The sequence below is a fragment of the Mastigoproctus giganteus genome, chromosome 2, assembly GCF_048544385.1.
Source record: "Mastigoproctus giganteus isolate SK-2022 chromosome 2, ASM4854438v1, whole genome shotgun sequence".
Lineage (NCBI taxonomy): Eukaryota > Metazoa > Arthropoda > Arachnida > Uropygi > Thelyphonidae > Mastigoproctus > Mastigoproctus giganteus.
Genome location: NC_143576.1, coordinates 83,741,272 through 83,759,508, shown reverse-complemented (window position 1 = coordinate 83,759,508; position 18,237 = coordinate 83,741,272). Strand labels below are relative to the sequence as shown.

Here is an 18,237-nt window from a genome sequence, read left to right as displayed (position 1 = left end):
TGCTTTTTTTTTTTTCTTTTCTTTTTTTTTTTTTTTTACACGAAAAATTTGTTTTATATAACAAGCACTGGTATGTTTTTTTAAAGTAATTTATCATTTCACTGTGTGTGTGTGTGTGTGTGTCAGAGAGAAAAAAAATCAATTTATATAAATGGATACACATCCACATTTCTGTAGACATGTAAACATTCCCATGACATATTTGCAAGATTCCAAAGCCATTCCCTATGGTTTTTTTTTTTTTTTTTTTTTGTTAGTTGTTAGCGCATCGGCTTCTGTGGCCATAATGCACCTCCCAAGGTTTTTGCACTACTCTGATCCAAGCCCAAGGCAGGATTTGAACCCACGACCTTTGGGTTGCCAGGCAGGCACTTTACCCACCAGGGTAGCCCAGTCGGCGTTCCCTATGGTACCACACAGAGAAACATATTACCCACCTTTACCTGAGACCAGTTAACTACATTTTCCCAATGAAAAGGCCTTTAAGAAATTAATCAAGATGTAGCAGAATTTACTCCAACTGTTTCCAATGAATGGAACAGAAACAAAGCTACAATACTATTACAGAAGATTAGGAAACCTAAGTACATTAGGTTATGTTTTTTAACCTAAGTATATAAATTTTTTTTCAGAAAATACAATTTTTGTCAGATTTATATCCACTTCAAATAACTAAAATAAATATTCACAATTTTCACACCATGAATTTCTATTTATCAAATATTTAAATAAAATATTTGTAGAAGAATAAGAGAAATTTACCTCAATATTATACATAGAACACTTCCGTATGATACTATCTAGAAATTTAAAATGAATAAAAGATTAACGCAAAATGATTACAGTAAAAAAAACAGTTGAACACAATTAAAAATTAACTAAAATTGAAAAAAAAAAATTAAATTAAATAATTAAAAAATCAATTAAAGTTGCACGTAAATTTTGAAAAACGGTTTTCCTTCCTGAGGCAGACTTACAGTTTTCCTTCCTCACAGGAATTTCCATTCCTGTAATCACGACACATGGCCGAAAAGCATTGTGCTTCAGGAAGGAAAACTGTTTTTCAAAATTTACGTTTAACTTTAACTGATTTTTTAATCAAATTTTTTTAAAAAATTGTTTTTGAATTTTGTTCAGTTGATTTTTTACTGTAATCATTTTGTATTAATCTTTTATTCATTTTAAATTTCTAGAGAGTTCTACATATTATACTGAAGTAAATTTCTCTTATTCTTCTACAAATATTGGTATCAACGTAGAATGTATTGAGCACCAAAGCTCTGTTATATACTATTAAATAAAATATAAATGCTCAAGGCATAATAGATTATGAGTTTAAAATACACTATAAAATATAGGTGTAAATACACCATAGTGAACTCATAATGAAAAACTACCTAAGTAGTGTAAAGGCATCGATTTAATTGTATCTCACATTGTGACTACCTTCACAATGAGTTACCATGTATTGCACTACTTCAAATAAGTAAAGCTTCACTAAAATACTATTGTTACTTATTCTCAGTGGGCACCACCGCCCAGATGGCACTGTTTCAAGGCTTGTTGGCCTATCCTCAGTGGGTGGGCAGGTACCCTAATGTTGCGATCATGCCAATTGAGTTGTGAAATTATTTCTGCAATATGAGAGATGCCAAAAGGTGTGCAAGATAATACTTAAATAAAATATAAATGCTCAAGGCATAATAGATTGAGTTTAAAATACACTATAAAATATATGTGTAAATACATCATAGCGAACTCATAATGAAAAACTACATAAGTAGTGCAAAGACATCGATTTAATTATTTCTCATTTTGTGACTACCTTCACAATGAGTTACCATGTATTGCACTACTTCAAATAAGTAACGCTTCACTAACAGAGAAGACTGAGAATTGAAATATTGGAATACTTGCCAACAAGCCTTACCATTTCAAGGCTTGTTGGCTTATCCTCAGTGGTTGTTGTTATTTGGCTTTTAGGAGCATTAGCAACTAAGGCCATATTGCTCCGGGAATATGAGGTGGTCAATCCCTGACCTTTCCGCATTCTCCATATTTGGTGGTGACGGGCTCGAATCCTGGTCTAATCAAGAAGCGTGTGCTACGCACTGCTGCTCCTTCCCACCTGGCTATGGAGGCGCCCCCTATCCTCAGTGGGTGGGCAGGTACCCTAATGTTGCAATCATGCCAATCCAGTTGGAAAGTTATTTCTGCAATATGAGAGATGCCAAAAGGTGTGCAAGATAATACTTAAATAAAATATAAATGCTCAAGGCATAATAGATTGAGTTTAAAATACACTATAAAATATATGTGTAAATACATCATAGCGAACTCATAATGAAAAACTACATAAGTAGTGCAAAGACATCGATTTAATTATTTCTCATTTTGTGACTACCTTCACAATGAGTTACCATGTATTGCACTACTTCAAATAAGTAACGCTTCACTAACAGAGAAGACTGAGAATTGAAATATTGGAATACTTGCCAACAAGCCTTACCATTTCAAGGCTTGTTGGCTTATCCTCAGTGGTTGTTGTTATTTGGCTTTTAGGAGCATTAGCAACTAAGGCCATATTGCTCCGGGAATATGAGGTGGTCAATCCCTGACCTTTCCGCATTCTCCGTATTTGGTGGTGACGGGCTCGAATCCTGGTCTAATCAAGAAGCGTGTGCTACGCACTGCTGCTCCTTCCCACCTGGCTATGGAGGCGCCCCCTATCCTCAGTGGGTGGGCAGGTACCCTAATGTTGCAATCATGCCAATCCAGTTGGAAAGTTATTTCTACAATATGAGAGATGCCAAAAGGTGTGCAAGATAATACTTAAATAAAATATAAATGAAAAATTACATAAGTAGTGTAAAGTCACAATATGAGATACAATTAAATCGATGCCTTTGCACTACTTATGTAGTTTTTCATTATGAGTTCGCTATGATGTATTTACACCTATATTTTATAGTGTATTTTAAACTCAATCTATTATGCCTTGAGCATTTATATTTTATTTAAGTATTATCTTGCACACCTTTCGGCATCTCTCATATTGTAGAAATGACTTCACAATTCAAATCAATTTTTTTAGCTTGTTTACTTGTAGGAAAGATTAATACTGCTATGTACAGAATAGAGTATTCATCAATATGCACTAATAGTATATTATATACTATTATTTATAATAATAAATATTTTAAGTATTGTATATTTACTTTTCTTTCATTTATGGGAAAACCACTGATGATATGCAAAAACTAAGGTCTTGTTCAAAATCAGCATACCCAAATTCATAAAAAATACCAAGTAAAGCAGACTTTCAAAAACTTTTTTGAAAATTTTTTACATATGTTACATTTGAACTGATTCTGTCAATACATCTACTTTTACTGAAGTCAGTAAGCATTTCAGCATACCAATTCCAGCCTACAAACCATTTCAACACATTTTTTTTACATGAAGGAAATGAATACTAATAAGATGTATTCTTAAATTCAATATCCACTAAAAAGATTATGGTATGACTCCAGCAATATGCACTCATTTTTTGACTTTCCCCTTCTAACATTGTGATTAGAACTGTGGACTTTCCATGTCATTTTGAAAATGTCTAGGGGCAAATTCTGTCTCAAGGGGTGCAATCATTATGGGTTTTTTGCATTTGTACAAAGTTAATCTATCTCAGGCATATGGCAAATTTTTTTCCTCCCAAAATCTAGATTTTTTTTTTTTTTTTTATCAGCAAAATAGGCAAACTGACCATAAAGGAACAATTTACAGACATAATATACCGATGCTCCATGGATTTAGCTGCTTCAGTACAAATTCAAATCAACTAACTGAACTTTTAAATAACCATTTTCTAAATTTTTTTTAATATAGTTTCCATTTTCCTCAGTAGCAGCACAATCTAAAAATTTCTATTTCATAATATCTCCTTTTCAGAGTAGTTGACATGGTTAGTCAGTTGGGCAATAGTTTGTTTGCTAATTTATATGATTTTTATTGCATATTATGTTTGAACAAGTGTGGTCATGAGGGAAAAGTGTAACCTTGATTTAACTAGATTATACTAGTCTCTGATGGGATCTGAAAACAAAGTGTACATAGCATCAACCATGTATATAAAGAAACACTACTGTGTGTAATTTGCATATGTTTCATTAGTTTTTCCAATCATTTATCCATTTTTTTTTTTTTTTTTTTTCTTAATTAAAACCCCAAACACGAGAGGTATTAAACCTATAGTACTTAGTACCATGCTTGGGTTGAAAGTTGAGAAGACAAAAGAAGATATTTATTGACATTACACTTGAACTTCTGTAGACTGTAATTTTCAGGAAATACGTATGAAGGAAAGTTGTTCCAGAAAACGGCAGTTGAATGAATAAACGAAGAAGATGAGAAGTTGGTTTTGTGAGTTTGAAGTTGGACAGTAAATGGATGTTGGCTGGTGGTGGCACGTGTTCGGACTGTTTTGAAAGAGACAGCGGGAATTATAGAAGCCAATTCAGAAGAACGGAGCCCATGGAAGTATCTGTAGAAAAGGCATGCAGCAGAAAAAATACATCTATGAGACAGCAAGTGGAGAGACTGTTAGAAAGGAGTCATTACCCTAACTGCCCACTTCTGAATGGAATCAAGAAGGCTGAGAGAGGTTTTGGGAAAAATATTCCATGGTAGGGTGGATTTGCAATTTGTACAGAGTAAACAGCCGTTTGGAAGAAAAGTAATGCCGAGAGCAAAAGAGAAAACCAAGTTTTTTAGATGCAGAGGAACCAATATTTGTAGTGTGCTTGTGCCAAGAGATGAGAAGTCAGGGTAATCTCCAAAAGAGATATATCATCTTGCCTAGAAATCAGAGTGTCACCAAAAATAAGCATAGAAGCAGAAGAATCATTTTTGAAAGATATAAGACAAGACTGAATTTTAGAAGAATTGAAATCAACTAAGTTGTTTTTGCCCCACTGGAGATCAGCATTTAAGGAATTGGTAGCGGATATTCGAGAAGTTGAAGCTGATTGAGCAGGGCAAGATTTCTCAAATTGGAAAGTGGAATGCAATGTGCTATCATCGGCAAAACTATGGGATAGGGTTTCCAGTCAGTGGAAGAAGGTCATTAATATACAAGAGGAAAAGAGTAGGGGAAAGAACTGAACCCCCAAGGTTCAGTTCTTTCCCCCACCAGCATTAGCAGAGAAGTTAGAAGACAGAGAGCCATCTACCATCACCTTCAGTAAGCAATCAGAAAGAAAACTGGATAACCAGTTAAAAAACAGTTGGCAAACCATAAGATGGAAGCTTGTTTAGACGACCTTTATGCCAAACTTGATTGAAAGCCTTTGAGATGTCAAGAGCAACTGCTTGTGTTTCACCAAACGTTTCCATTGAATTTGTCCATAAATGAGTAACATAAGCCAGAATATTACCAGTGGATTGACACTGACAGGATCCATATTGTCGGACATTGATCAGATGGAAAGTTAATCGATTTCACCATTACTTTAGAAAGAGTAGCAGTAATTGCAATGGGATGATAATTGGATGGGAGGGATTTGTCACCCTTTTTAGAAACTGGCTGGATATGAGCAAATTTCCAAGCAGAAGGAAAAACACCTTTGGAATAAGTAAGTGAAAAATGGTAGCAAAGAACAAGAGTAAGTTCAGGGGACACAGATTTTGAAAACAAGTGGAGAAATACCATCAGGGCCTAGAGCTTTCTTAGAATCAAGATTCGTCAAAATCCTTCTGACAACCTCTTGACAGCAGACCACAAGAAGCATTGAATGGAGCGTGCTAGGAATAGTGGGAGGTGTTATACCAAGATCATTAATACGTGAGTTGGAAGAAAAATGGGATGCTAACAGGTCAGCTTTATCCTTGGCCGAAGTGACAACAGAACCATCTGGTTTTGACAGAGATGGGAGCAGAGATGGGCAAACGTTGCGGCCGATAGCTTTAGCAAGAGACCAGAATGCTCGGCTACCATTAGGGCAAGAAAAAACAAGTTTTCTACTCTTAGCCTGTTCAAAATCTAGTCTGGTCTGACAATAACTGCTCTACAATTGTTGCGAACTTTGGTGTAGACAGAAAATGAAACTGAAGAATTGGAAACAAGCCAATTACGATATGCAATGTTCTTCTCTTGAACAGCCTTAGCACATTTATTGGAAAATCAAGAGTTAGATAAAGGACTAGATTTTAAAGTGGAGTGTGGAATGAAGGATTCCACTCCTACTAGAATAATTTCACTGACATGATCTGAACAAACATTAACATCAGAAGTTTTGAAACAGTAATCCGACCAAGGAAAAGAAATATCGCTGGTCATCCCATTTTGCATTCTTGTAATGCCAAACAATACAAGGTTGGGAATAACCATGAGATAAAGGCTCCATTGGAGAAGAGACAATCACGAAGTTGTGATCTGAGGTGCCTAAACAATCACTCATTTTGACCGTGTACTTAGAAGGGTTGTTTGTTGTTATTTGGATTTTAGGAGCATTAGCAACTAAGGCCATGTTGCTCCGGGAATATGCGGTGGTCATTCCCTGACCTTTCCGCATCCTCCATATTTGGTGGTCACGGGCTCGAACCCTGGTCTAATCAAGAAGCTTGTGCTATGCACTGCTGCTCCTGACCGCCTGGCTACGGAGATGCCTAAGGGTTGTTTGTGAGAAAAAGATCAAGTGTGTTGGTTGTATGGTTAGGATTGTCCGGTATTCTTGTAGGTAAATGAACGATCTGTGCAAGGTCATTAGTAATTGCAAAAGTCTCAGCATCTCGACCAGCTGGGTCAGTGTGACTAGAAAACAGAAGCTAGCTGGTGTTGTGAACATTAAAATCAACAAGGAAAATTACCTCACTGTTAGGAAAGTTGCAAAGAGAGGAAGTCAAAAAGCTCCAAGTGATTAGTGGAGTTGGGAAAACGGTAGAGACAACAGATGAATTTGACACAATGCGATAGAGAGATTTTAAGGGAATATCGGAAAGGACATATGCACAAGTACCACCTTTGAGGTGAAAGGAATCATACAGAAAATAATTTGGGCATCTGAGATGAGCAGTAGTTGAATCAACATGGGGTTTGGCAGACTGTAAGTGGAAATGGACGTTGTTGAGATTAGAATTGAGACCACATATATTTGTGAAATGAACTACGAAGTGTTTGGGAGGTTTAGATCTTTTCTCAGATAAGCTTACTCTATTAGTTTGACAATTCATGGTGTATTCAATAGTAAGAAAAAGTGAGTGGGACATGCTGTATGAAGTAATGAAATTTTTGGATATGGCGTACACATGGTAAGAATATACCCAGATCCTTGACATACCATGGCCTCGACAATGCCTCCACATACACACTACTCGGACTCCCTCCAGTCACTATCTGGCAGAGTAGAGGTAGCAAGATTATACACTGGCTGATCCGGAAGCCTTCTAAAGAGTTACCAATAGGTTCGGTCCGGTGTACTAACTAGCGGCCAGCCTGCAAACACTGTTTTAGAGCTGTACCCTCGAAATGTAACGAAGACTGGATCGCGCCATGATGTCCATCATAAGCTCAAAAGTCATCAGTCATACTGCATGATGGAAGAGATGGGGAAGGGGTGACCGGAAATTAGCTCTGGAGACTAAACATGGATTCCACCACTTCAAGCCTCCAATAAGCAAAGTGGTGGTATTGCACTGGTTGATGAGTCATCTACCACCTATTTCTTACTATTGAATACACCATGAATTGCCTGGTAACACAGAGGGGCGGTATTCCTTCATGTGGTGTGGACGCCGCACCTCGACCCCTGCTTACGTTGGTTCACACCTGGGTGGTCACCCACAGTGTGCTTGTGCATGGAGGTTATACCCAGGATTACTAACAATCCTACCATTGTGAAGGTGCAAGTAGAGGATTTAGCTGTCACAGACCGGACTTTGCCAAAATTGGGTGTCCACTTGACTTGAATGTCACCCAATATCAGTTCCATCAGCGTTTTAGACTCCCAGGTAGCATGTACAGCTTGTCTGGCATATCTGAGAGAATGTCTGTGACAACCTCAAGAACCACTTTATATTCCACTTATACTCACAGAAGCATCCCACTTTAACAAGGCACAAAGTGGAAGTTTATTCCAAAAGCCAATTACCTTTTGGCTAAGTTCTTTCATCTAGTCTGTAATCATCCTTCTGTAACTTAAATCTACATCTCCTCCTATACATAATTTAGTGGTGAATTACTTGTAACCATATAGCATTTGTGCAACAATATTTTTTTTGCATAAGTATTTTGCATAAGTTCAGGGACACCACTTAAAACAATCAGGCATCAGTATAGTTTTGTGAAATACCTTGTATCCAAGTTGAGGAACACCACTTAAAACAATCAGTCATCAGTACAGTTTTGTGGAATACTTTGTATTCATTTACTCTGAGATAGTCTTTTTAGCCAAATGGACAAAATTTTTTGGAATTTTTTTTCTTATTTTGAAACCTAGAGTACTTTTCTCAACAGAATTCCATATCCTTTATACTAAACAAATTATTTTATAAAATTTATTTATATAAAGAATTTATAATATAAAATTTATTAAAAATTTATATAAATTATTAATAATAAAAATAAATTATAAATAACGAAAATAAATTATATAAATAAAAATAGAAAATTTTTATTTATAGAAATAAATTGTATAAACTTTTTTTTGAATGTGCCCAAAATTAAATAAATTTACCAAAATTCAAATTCTTCGAATTAAAATGTTTATGATTTCTTCACAATTTTTATGTATATAAGTTAGTTCATATGGTTCTTATAAGAAATGTCAAGAAATTTATATTCAAGATACTTACAACGGCAGTAATGTTTTATAAGATGGGTATTCCAAATACCTACTGCATTGTTAACATTGAGGTCTACTTGTACACCACTGAAAGATTAACATATGAAGTTTTAATCTATTCAATCTTCAAGTGATACTTGCAAAAGGTATAATTTCAGGGAGGTTATATTTAAAAAAAATAAATTCAAAGATATATTAATATTTTTAAACAGTTATTACTCTACAATATAAAGGAAACATAAAAATACATTATCTAAATGTACACAACATTACAGAGATTTATTTTTAATATACATGCATGAAGTCATCCTCCTTTCTTTCATTTATATAGTGAAAATCAGCCTATTCAAGTCTCACACTCTCATATTGCTTCATAGTATATGAAGCAATATGAGAGTGTGAGTATGATGCAAGAAAGAAATACAGCATCAGCCAAAAAAAAAAAAAAAAAAATCATTCCACTTCACTGGTCCATTCATTCCAAATGTTTGTCTAGCTCTGCCTTGAATTTATTTAAGCTATCAACTTCCATAACAACAGATGGAAGTTTGTTCCAGCAAGCAACTACCCGCCGGCTAAAGGCAAACTTCTGCACATCTATTCTACAACTTCCTTTCCTAAATTTGAATCTATGCCCCCTCAGGTTTGTAATCTGAGCAAGAATCCCATTGAGCCTGCTCAATCCCTTCAAGGCTTATACACCTCAATCAGATCACCTCGCATGTGCCTAGTCTCCAGAAGCTGAAATTTGCAGATTCTTCATAAGAGCACCTCTTTGTTCCATTCCCAAGTCTTGTTGCCCTTCTCTGTACTCATTCTAGCAACTCTACATCCTTCCTAAAATAAGGCTTCCAGACCTGTATGCAGTACTCAAGGTGTGGCCTGACCATTGCCTTATATAAGGGGATAATCACCTCATTATTCATACTCACAAAATTCCTGTATATCATTGACAAGATCCCATGACTCTGGCAGCCTGTCTGCACTGTCCAGAAAACTTCATATCTGACTGCACAATTACCCCCAGGTCTCTTTCATTCTCCACTACCCTGAGTGTAACACCACATGGTAAATTTCTCTGGAGTTACTGCTACCCATACACAGTCAGTACTGTGCATTTGTCAACGTTAAACTTCAGCTGCCACTTCTCAGCCCATCTAACCAACTTTTCCAGATCCTGTTGCAGCAGCATACTGTCATTACTGTTATTAACAACCTACCCAACCTTTGTATTGTCTCTAAACTTTGACAATAAGCTTTATATACCTTCATCAATATCATTGATAAATATACAAAACAGCAATGGGCCTGAGAGACACCACTAATAACATTAGTCCACCAAGAGCAGTACCCATTGATCACCACTGTCTTCTCCCATTAACCATCTTTTTATCCATTGTAGCAACTTGCCCTTAACGGCATACTGCTCCAATTTATACAATGGTCTTCCACGTGCAACAGAATGAAAAGCTTTCCTGAAATTCAAGTATATGATATCAAAATTATTTATTGCATTTAGTTCCTTTGTGACTACACCATAGTATCCAATAAAATTGGTCAGACAAGGCTCTCCCTTAACAAACCCATGCGATGTCTGAATTATTACTGGAGTCTTGTCTAGATGATCCTGCAATGCTTCTTTAACCAGTGACTCCATTTTTTCCCTGAAACAGAAGTTAAACTAACAGGTCTGTAATTACTTGTGTCACCCTTAGATCCCCCATTGTGAATTGGGGATACATTTGCACATCTCCTGTCCGTGGAGACTTCCCCCAAGTCCAAGGATGCTCTCATAATTATGGCTAAGGGTTTGCTTACTTCCTTTGCTGCCTCCTTTAATACAACTGGATAGATCCCATCCACCCCAGCTGCCTTTCTTCTGTTTAACTTCAACAATTTCTCCTCCACTTTGCTCTCACTTATTACAAAATTATTTAACTCCCTGTTAGTTTGATAAACATCTGGCCCCCTCCTCCTTGAATAACTCCTGATGTGTGAATGTAGATGCAAAATACTCATTTAGTTAGACAGTTATCTGAGAATGATCACCTACAGTCAAACCAAAACAATTTCTCCTCCACTTTGCTCTCACTTATTACAAAATTATTTAACTCCCTGTTAGAGTCTGATAAACATCTGGCCCTCTCCTCCTTGAATAACTCCTGATGTGTGAATGTAGATGCAAAATACTCATTTAGTTCAGCAGCTATCTGAGAATGATCACCTTCAGTCAAACCATTGATATCAAGTGGATCAATCTGATTCACCCCCTTCCCTTTAGAGTTTATATAAGTAAAGAAGACTTTGCATCCTTTGCCAAAGATTTTTCATAAACTGCCTTTGCTTGATTTTGATTTTTTGTGGCGCAAAAACAGCAAGGTTATAGTGTGCCAGGAGCCTTTGCTTGCCTAACCTCCTTTGTGACTTGATTACAGACTTGCTTGTATCTACCATAGGCTTCTGTGTCGCCTGACAATTTATGTGCATGCTATTCATTTTTTTTCTCTGCCACATGTCTCATTAGTTCATCTGACATCCATCTGGGCCTGAACCTAGAGCAGTATTTCTCAGTTGGAACAAAAAGCCCAGCAGCTTCCAAAATTACTTCCTTGAATGCTTCCCATTTACAATTTGCTGTTGGTAACATCATCAGTTGGTCCCACTGTACAGAACCTAAAAACCTCTGAAACCACTGTAGTCGCCTTTACGAAAGCAAAAACCCTTCCCTTTACACCTGATGGTTGTTACATCTTTAAGTAAATCCCACATCAGTACACTGTGATCACTTCCACCTAGTGGTTCCTTTATCTGTAAATTCTTAATGCATGAATAATCATTGCTGATATTCGATCAAGAGTGTTACTCCCTCTTGTTGCCTCTCTAACATGCTGCTGTAGAAAACAATCATCTAATAAAACCACAAAAGGCTTGCTAGTGTGCAAGTGACCAACCCACAGGTTTCCGTCTATATCTATTAAGTTAAAATCTCCCAGTATAAGACACTGATTTACTCTATTTCACTGTATAATTGTTCATTGTACTCAGAATCATTATGCCTATAACAAACCCCTAACCTAATTTTTGCTTTCCAGTGCTTATGTCACATCAAACTGACTTAACATTGCATCTATGTCAACTAGACTCATTTCCTTAGATTTTATGTTTTTCTTAACTAACAGCATAACCCCTCCTCCCTTCCTACCTGTCTATCCTTTCTATACACATTGTACTTCCCAAATTTCAATTCTGCATTCTTTATATCTGAGCGGCACCACGTCTTCTGAAATCCCAACAATATCTGCCTTCGATGTCTTAACCAGCACTTCAAATTCATCAAGTTTATTTACTATACTCCTAGCATTGGTGTACATGCACCTGTTCTTACTCTTAGTTACTCTAACACAGCCCATGTATTTACTTGTTTCATGATCCCCAGGAGTTCCTGAAATCCTCAGCAACTGGCTTTCCAGGCTGCTGCTTATTCCAATAGAAGCAATGCAAGAATCATTTCCACCTCCGCCTGCGGCTACTGTTAATCCCCCCAAGCTAGCAGTTTTCCGACTCACCTAACATTGCCTCGATATCATCAGCAAATATTCTTGCACCCTTTCTATTTAAGTGTATCCCATCCCTGTAGAAGCCATCTCTCCTGTTAACAATGCTTTATATTTTGCTTTATATTTATATTTAATATATTATATTAAATTATGGTTTATATTTATTATTTCTTTAGGTATTCTACAACCTACAGGTTAACTTCAGCTATGGAAATGAATCTGTACATACATTTAATTTATGATATACTATTCCAATAAAATGAACAATAGTATTTCTTTTTTGTAATACTCGACTGGTCACTCTCCTTGGGTATCCACCTTAGTATTTAGCAATAGTGTGATAAGAAAGCATGAGATGGGAATAGTGCAGTAAAATATTGAGATGTACAAAATATAGTGAGATGTCAACAGATGAAGATACCAATGGTCAGAGGACAGCAGTATTGGATTAGTAGGTTCTGCTTCTTCGCCATATATGGTAAGGAACAAGTTACCCAAGCACTCGAACAATTATGAATCAAACTCTGACTGATCTAATATTGTCATTGTGGTGATTGCATTGTGGAGTATCTATATCACACTGTAAAGTGTCTAAAGTACATTTTCAAGATGGTTCTGGGACATGGGGGAGAAGGAGGGGTGCATTAGATCACTTGCTGAAATTCTGGGCATCTGAGCTAGGTCAATACCATTCACTTAGCTCAAATTTATTCATCAAAGTAAAGTTGCGATCTGAAATCTACACTATATAAAATTAAAATCTGTTGTGATTATGCTAGCAACCAGATTGCCTTAAAAACACACAATATCCTAAGTTCAACACACACTACTGGACCCCTTGTTCAGAAATCTTGGAACCAGAAGCTTTCTGGATTTTGGGTCCACAGCAAGTGAAATTAAAACACATGCAAAATAAATAATAAAAATCTTATATTAAGATTTTTAATTATTTATATCTTTTAAACCCACATTAGCCTAAAATAAAATTTACCTATTTTTTTCCTTAATTTTTAATATGAATATACGAGGTCCTAATTTAGCTTTTTTATTGTGAGCAATTTAATTTCGGTGTGTGTGTGTGTGTGTGTGTGTGTGTGTGTGTGTGCACGCGCGCATTAATTTTCATATTTCCAGTTGCTGCTCTCTCTCTCTCTCTCTCTCTCTCTCTCTCTCTCTCTCTCTCTCTCTCTCTCTCTCTCTCTCTCCCCCCCCACACACACACGCACCCACCCACCCACCCACTCCATAGAACTGCTAAGTGGGATTGATGACACACATCATTTTATTGGCAATTGTGTGTAAACTCTCCACATTAGCCATGGAACTAATATGTTTGTACTTATCTCTTGTTTTCACCAAAAGAAAGCAAAAGATTAACTTCTTTTTCATTTTTTTGAAACAAAAATAATAAATTTTATTATCATCTATATTTGTGACATGAGTCAACTTTTGCTAAGTCATGCCTGCCATCTGAAAAAAAGAGTTTCTTGAAAGAGTCCAAAGGTGGGCAACTCACATGGTGAGATCAGAAAAAAAAGTGTGTCCTTACAAAAAGAAAGACACAGATTATGTGGACTACAGAGCTTGGCTACTAGGCACCCAAGAGGTAATGACCTGATTGAGGTTTATAAGTTTCTGAGAGGGGTTAGTAAAATGAATGAAGGTGGAATTTTCACTATTATAAAAGAATTCCAGAACTAGGGACAATAAATTCAAATTACAGGGGAAGAGGTGTAGATTGCAGATTTATACTAGATTGTAGGAAGTTTTCTTTTAGCTAGTGAGTCGATTGTTGGAATAAGTTGACTTCACAGGTAGTTGAGGCTGACAGTTTGAATAAATTCAATGGTCAACTGGGTAGTTACTTATGTGAGGAGGGAAGCACATAATTTGTATTTTCCTATCTACTTTTGTTGGAGGGGGGGGAGGGGGGAATGCAGCAAAAGCCTGTGATTTCCTTGCACTATATGGCAAATATTATTACTATTCTCATATCAACACCTGACATCCATTTAAGCCTAAATGGATGTCAGATGAACTAATGAGGCATATGGCAGAGAAGAAAAATGCATGGGATACATACAAATTATCACGTGACACAGAAGCCTATGATAGATACAAGTTGATCTGTAACCAAGTTACAAAGGAGGTTAGGCAGGCAAAGGCAGATTACGAGAGATCCTTGGCAAGGGATGCGAAGAAAAACAGCAAAGAGTTCTTTACTTATGTAAACTCTAGAAGGAAGGGGATGAATCAGATTGGTCCACTTGATATCGATGGGTCAACTGTTGATGACCTTGCTCAGGTAGCTAACAAACTAAATGAATATTTTGCATCGACATTCACACATGAGGAGTTATTCAGCGAGGGGAATGCCAGAGGTGTATTCAACTCTAGCAGTAAGCTACAGAATCTTGAAATAACTGGGAGTAAAGTGGAGGAGAAATTGTTGAAGATAAACACAAGAAAGGCACCTGGGGTGGATGGGATCTATCCAGTTATATTAAAGGAGGCAGCAAAAGAAGTAAGCAAACCCTTAGCCATAATTACGAGAGCTTCCTTGGACTCAGGGGAGGTACCCATGGACTGGAGATGTGCAAATGTGACCCCAATTCACAAGGGAGGATCAAAGGCAGACACAAGTAATTATAGACCTGTGAGTTTAACTTCTGTTTCCGGAAAATTAATGGAGGCACTGGTTAAAGAAGCACTGCAGGATCATCTAGACAAGACTTCAGTTATAGCTCGGACACAGCATGGTTTTGTTAAGGGGAAGTCTTGCCTGACCAATTTGATTGGATACTATGATGCAGTCACAAAAGAACTGGATGCAGGGAATAACTTTGATATTATATACTTGGATCTTAGAAAGGCTTTTGATACTGTTGCACATGGAAGACTGCTGCACAAATTGGAGCAGTGTGGCATTGGAGACAAATTGCTGCTATGGATAAAGGGGTGGTTGAGGGGGAGAAGACAGAGAGTGGGAATCAATGGACACTGCTCATCGTGGACTAATGTTATTAGTCCACGATGGAGTCCCTCAGGGTTCAGTATTGGGTCCTTTATTGTTTTCTGTATTTATAAATGATATTGATGATGGTATATCAAGCTTAATGTCCAAGTTTGCAGACGATACGAAGGTTGGCAGGGTTGTCAAGGACACTACTGACACTATGCTGCTGCAACAGGATCTGGAAAGGTTGAGCAGATGGGCTGGAGAGGTGGCAAATGAAGTTTAACATTGACAAATGTAAAGTACTACATATGGGAAACAGCAACCCCAGAGCAAAGTATCAAATCTGTGGTACCACACTGACAGTGGTAGAGAATGAAAAGGACCTGAGGGGTTAATTGTGCAGGCAGATATGAAATTCTCTGAGCAGTGCAGACAGGCGGCAAGAGTAGCTCATGGTGATATATAGGAATTTTTCTAGCAGGTATAAGGAGGTGATTATTCCCTTGTATAAGGCAATGGTCAGGCCACACCTAGAGTACTGTATACAGGCCTGGAGGCCTCATTTCAAGAAGGATGTAGAGCTGCTGGAACGAGTACAGAGAAGGGCAACAAGATTAGTGAATGGAACAAAGGGGTGCTCTTACGAAGAAAGGCTTAAGTTTTGCGAATTACAGTGTCTGGAGACTAGGCACCAGCGAGGTGATCTGATAGAGGTGTACAAAGCCTTGAATGGTTTGAGCATGCTCAATGCTTATGGGATTCTTCCTGTTGCTCAGAATAATCACCTGAGAGGGCATAAATTCAAATTGAGGAAAGACAGATGTAGGATAGATGTGCAGAAATTTGCCTTTAGCCAGCGGGTGGTTGGTAGGTGGAACATCCCTTGTCGTGGAAGTTGACAGCCTAAATAAGTTTAAGGCTCAGCTGGACAGGTATTTCGAACGAACAGAGGGGTGAAGTGGAAGTGGTTATTTTTTATTTATGTATTTTATTTTATTTTTTTTTTTGGCTGATGCTGCATAAGCTTGCTTTCTTGCATCAAATGCCTCTACTAATGCTAACATAATAGTGGATCACATCGTAAAGCAGTTTATTTGCCCTAAGTTTCATTTTCAACTGTTTGAAACAAAATATCTGTTTGCACATGTTGTTCCAAGTTCTTCCTTCATGAGGGTGGGGGAGGAAGTAATTGCTGTGTGATACCATATAGTTGATGGTGGTTGTTCTGCTGTAGGAGCACTTGTTCCCCACTCTTCTTTATGTTTATTGGGTGGGGGTAGCAGTGACTAAAAGACATACCAGACTCTTTTACAAAGGGTGATATTCTTACTTAGCTATGCTGTAGCAAATTATTTTCGTTTAAATAGCAAACACAAACGAAAGATCTCCCTTTTCGATCACCATTTGATACTGCAAAGTAAAAAAGTCTAATTATAGAATAAAATGCATCAACATTCAATACTGCAGTTTTTTTCAGAAAGACAATTCCTGTAATCTTCTTATAATGAAGAAATTGTATGACATATTAATGGTAAGCAGCAATGCTAAGAGTTGGACAGTAGTGCCTTCTGAAATTAGACCAATTGTGATGTAAAGTTTCAAATAACTTTACAATGAAACCAACAATTGCAATGTAAACTTTAATTTTAAAAGAAAGAAAAGTACACATTCCCACTGCGTTACAGAAACAAAGCTTTGTTTTTGTCTAATAAGTACCCCGTTGTTATGCAAATTCCAAGGCATACTTTAATTGCCTTTAGCAGTTTTTGCCATTCTACATTCTCTATGGTCTGCATTTTGACACCACTGCATTAATTGATTCTCCCTTCACAAGGTATGGAGTTTGCTGCTGTCGGGATTGGTTATGAAATGTGTACATTTGCCATAAACTGAATTATTTTTTATATTCCTCTTCCAGGACATGATCACACTGGCATTATATCATTTTCTAGTTTTCATCAGAAAATAATTTAAAATAAAAAAAATTTAACTATTCATCAAGAAATAAAAATACATGGATTATCCAATAATTTTTTTTTTTTTGTTTTTTGCTTGCTTTTCATTTTCTCTTTAATTTTATTATTTTATCTATTAGTTATTAGTAGTTTATATTATTATTAGTTATATTATTATATTATATTATTATTAGTTATGTTATACTATTAGTTATGTTATTAGTTTTTTTTTTTTTTAATAGCTGGCATCCTCTTGGGTCGTTGGTCAAAATTAAATGCTGTGACAATGCATTTTCAGCCAAAGGAAAGTGCAGCACTCTTTTTTGTATATAAACAGATCCAATATAAATTAAATAAAAAATCATGTACAAGATTGGAAATTTTTTAAACAGCCCAAAGGAATGATATTTTGCATATAGGAACAGAAGTTGAAAAATTTCTCTTATGCCGATAGTAATCGGACGCATCACTTTGTTGTTACCAATGTGGGTGTGGGTGTGGTAGGTTGCAAAATTTTGCTACGGGACACAGCCATAACACATGGAAGGTGAATCACTTGTGATGAAAGAAACTTCCTTTATAATCTCTATTAGTACACTACTGTAAGTTATCAAGGAAAGGCCGTAGATGAGGTGGGAGAATGAACAGGCCTGCAGATATAATTCAGTGATTTACTCATTTACTGAACGTATTTACTCCTTAAATAAAAAGAAAAAAAAAAAAAGGAAATGTAAATAAAAATAAATGTCATTTAAAAAATAAGCATAGGAGGCATTAAAGTTTCATGAAAAAGGGCTGTCAGTCTGCCGTATTCTGATACACAGGTGGGTAGAGTGATGCTAGAATGGGTAAATATATAGCATGTTGCAGGTAATATAGCACATATGTGGAGCTCAAGTGTTTTCCTGATTGCCACTCTTGCAACCAAA

At 36.6% G+C, this 18,237-nt stretch overlaps 1 protein-coding gene across 1 annotated transcript in view; it reads right to left on the bottom strand.

Annotated features, from left to right (window-relative positions):
- Positions 1-18,237, bottom strand: part of LOC150089378 (poly(A) RNA polymerase gld-2 homolog A-like) — a 191,111-nt gene that overhangs the window by 59,541 nt on the left and 113,333 nt on the right. The window contains exon 8 of the mRNA XM_090368554.1: positions 8,848-8,924. Coding sequence (XP_090224680.1) covers positions 8,848-8,924 — 77 coding nt within the window. The remainder of the gene's footprint in view (positions 1-8,847; positions 8,925-18,237) is intronic.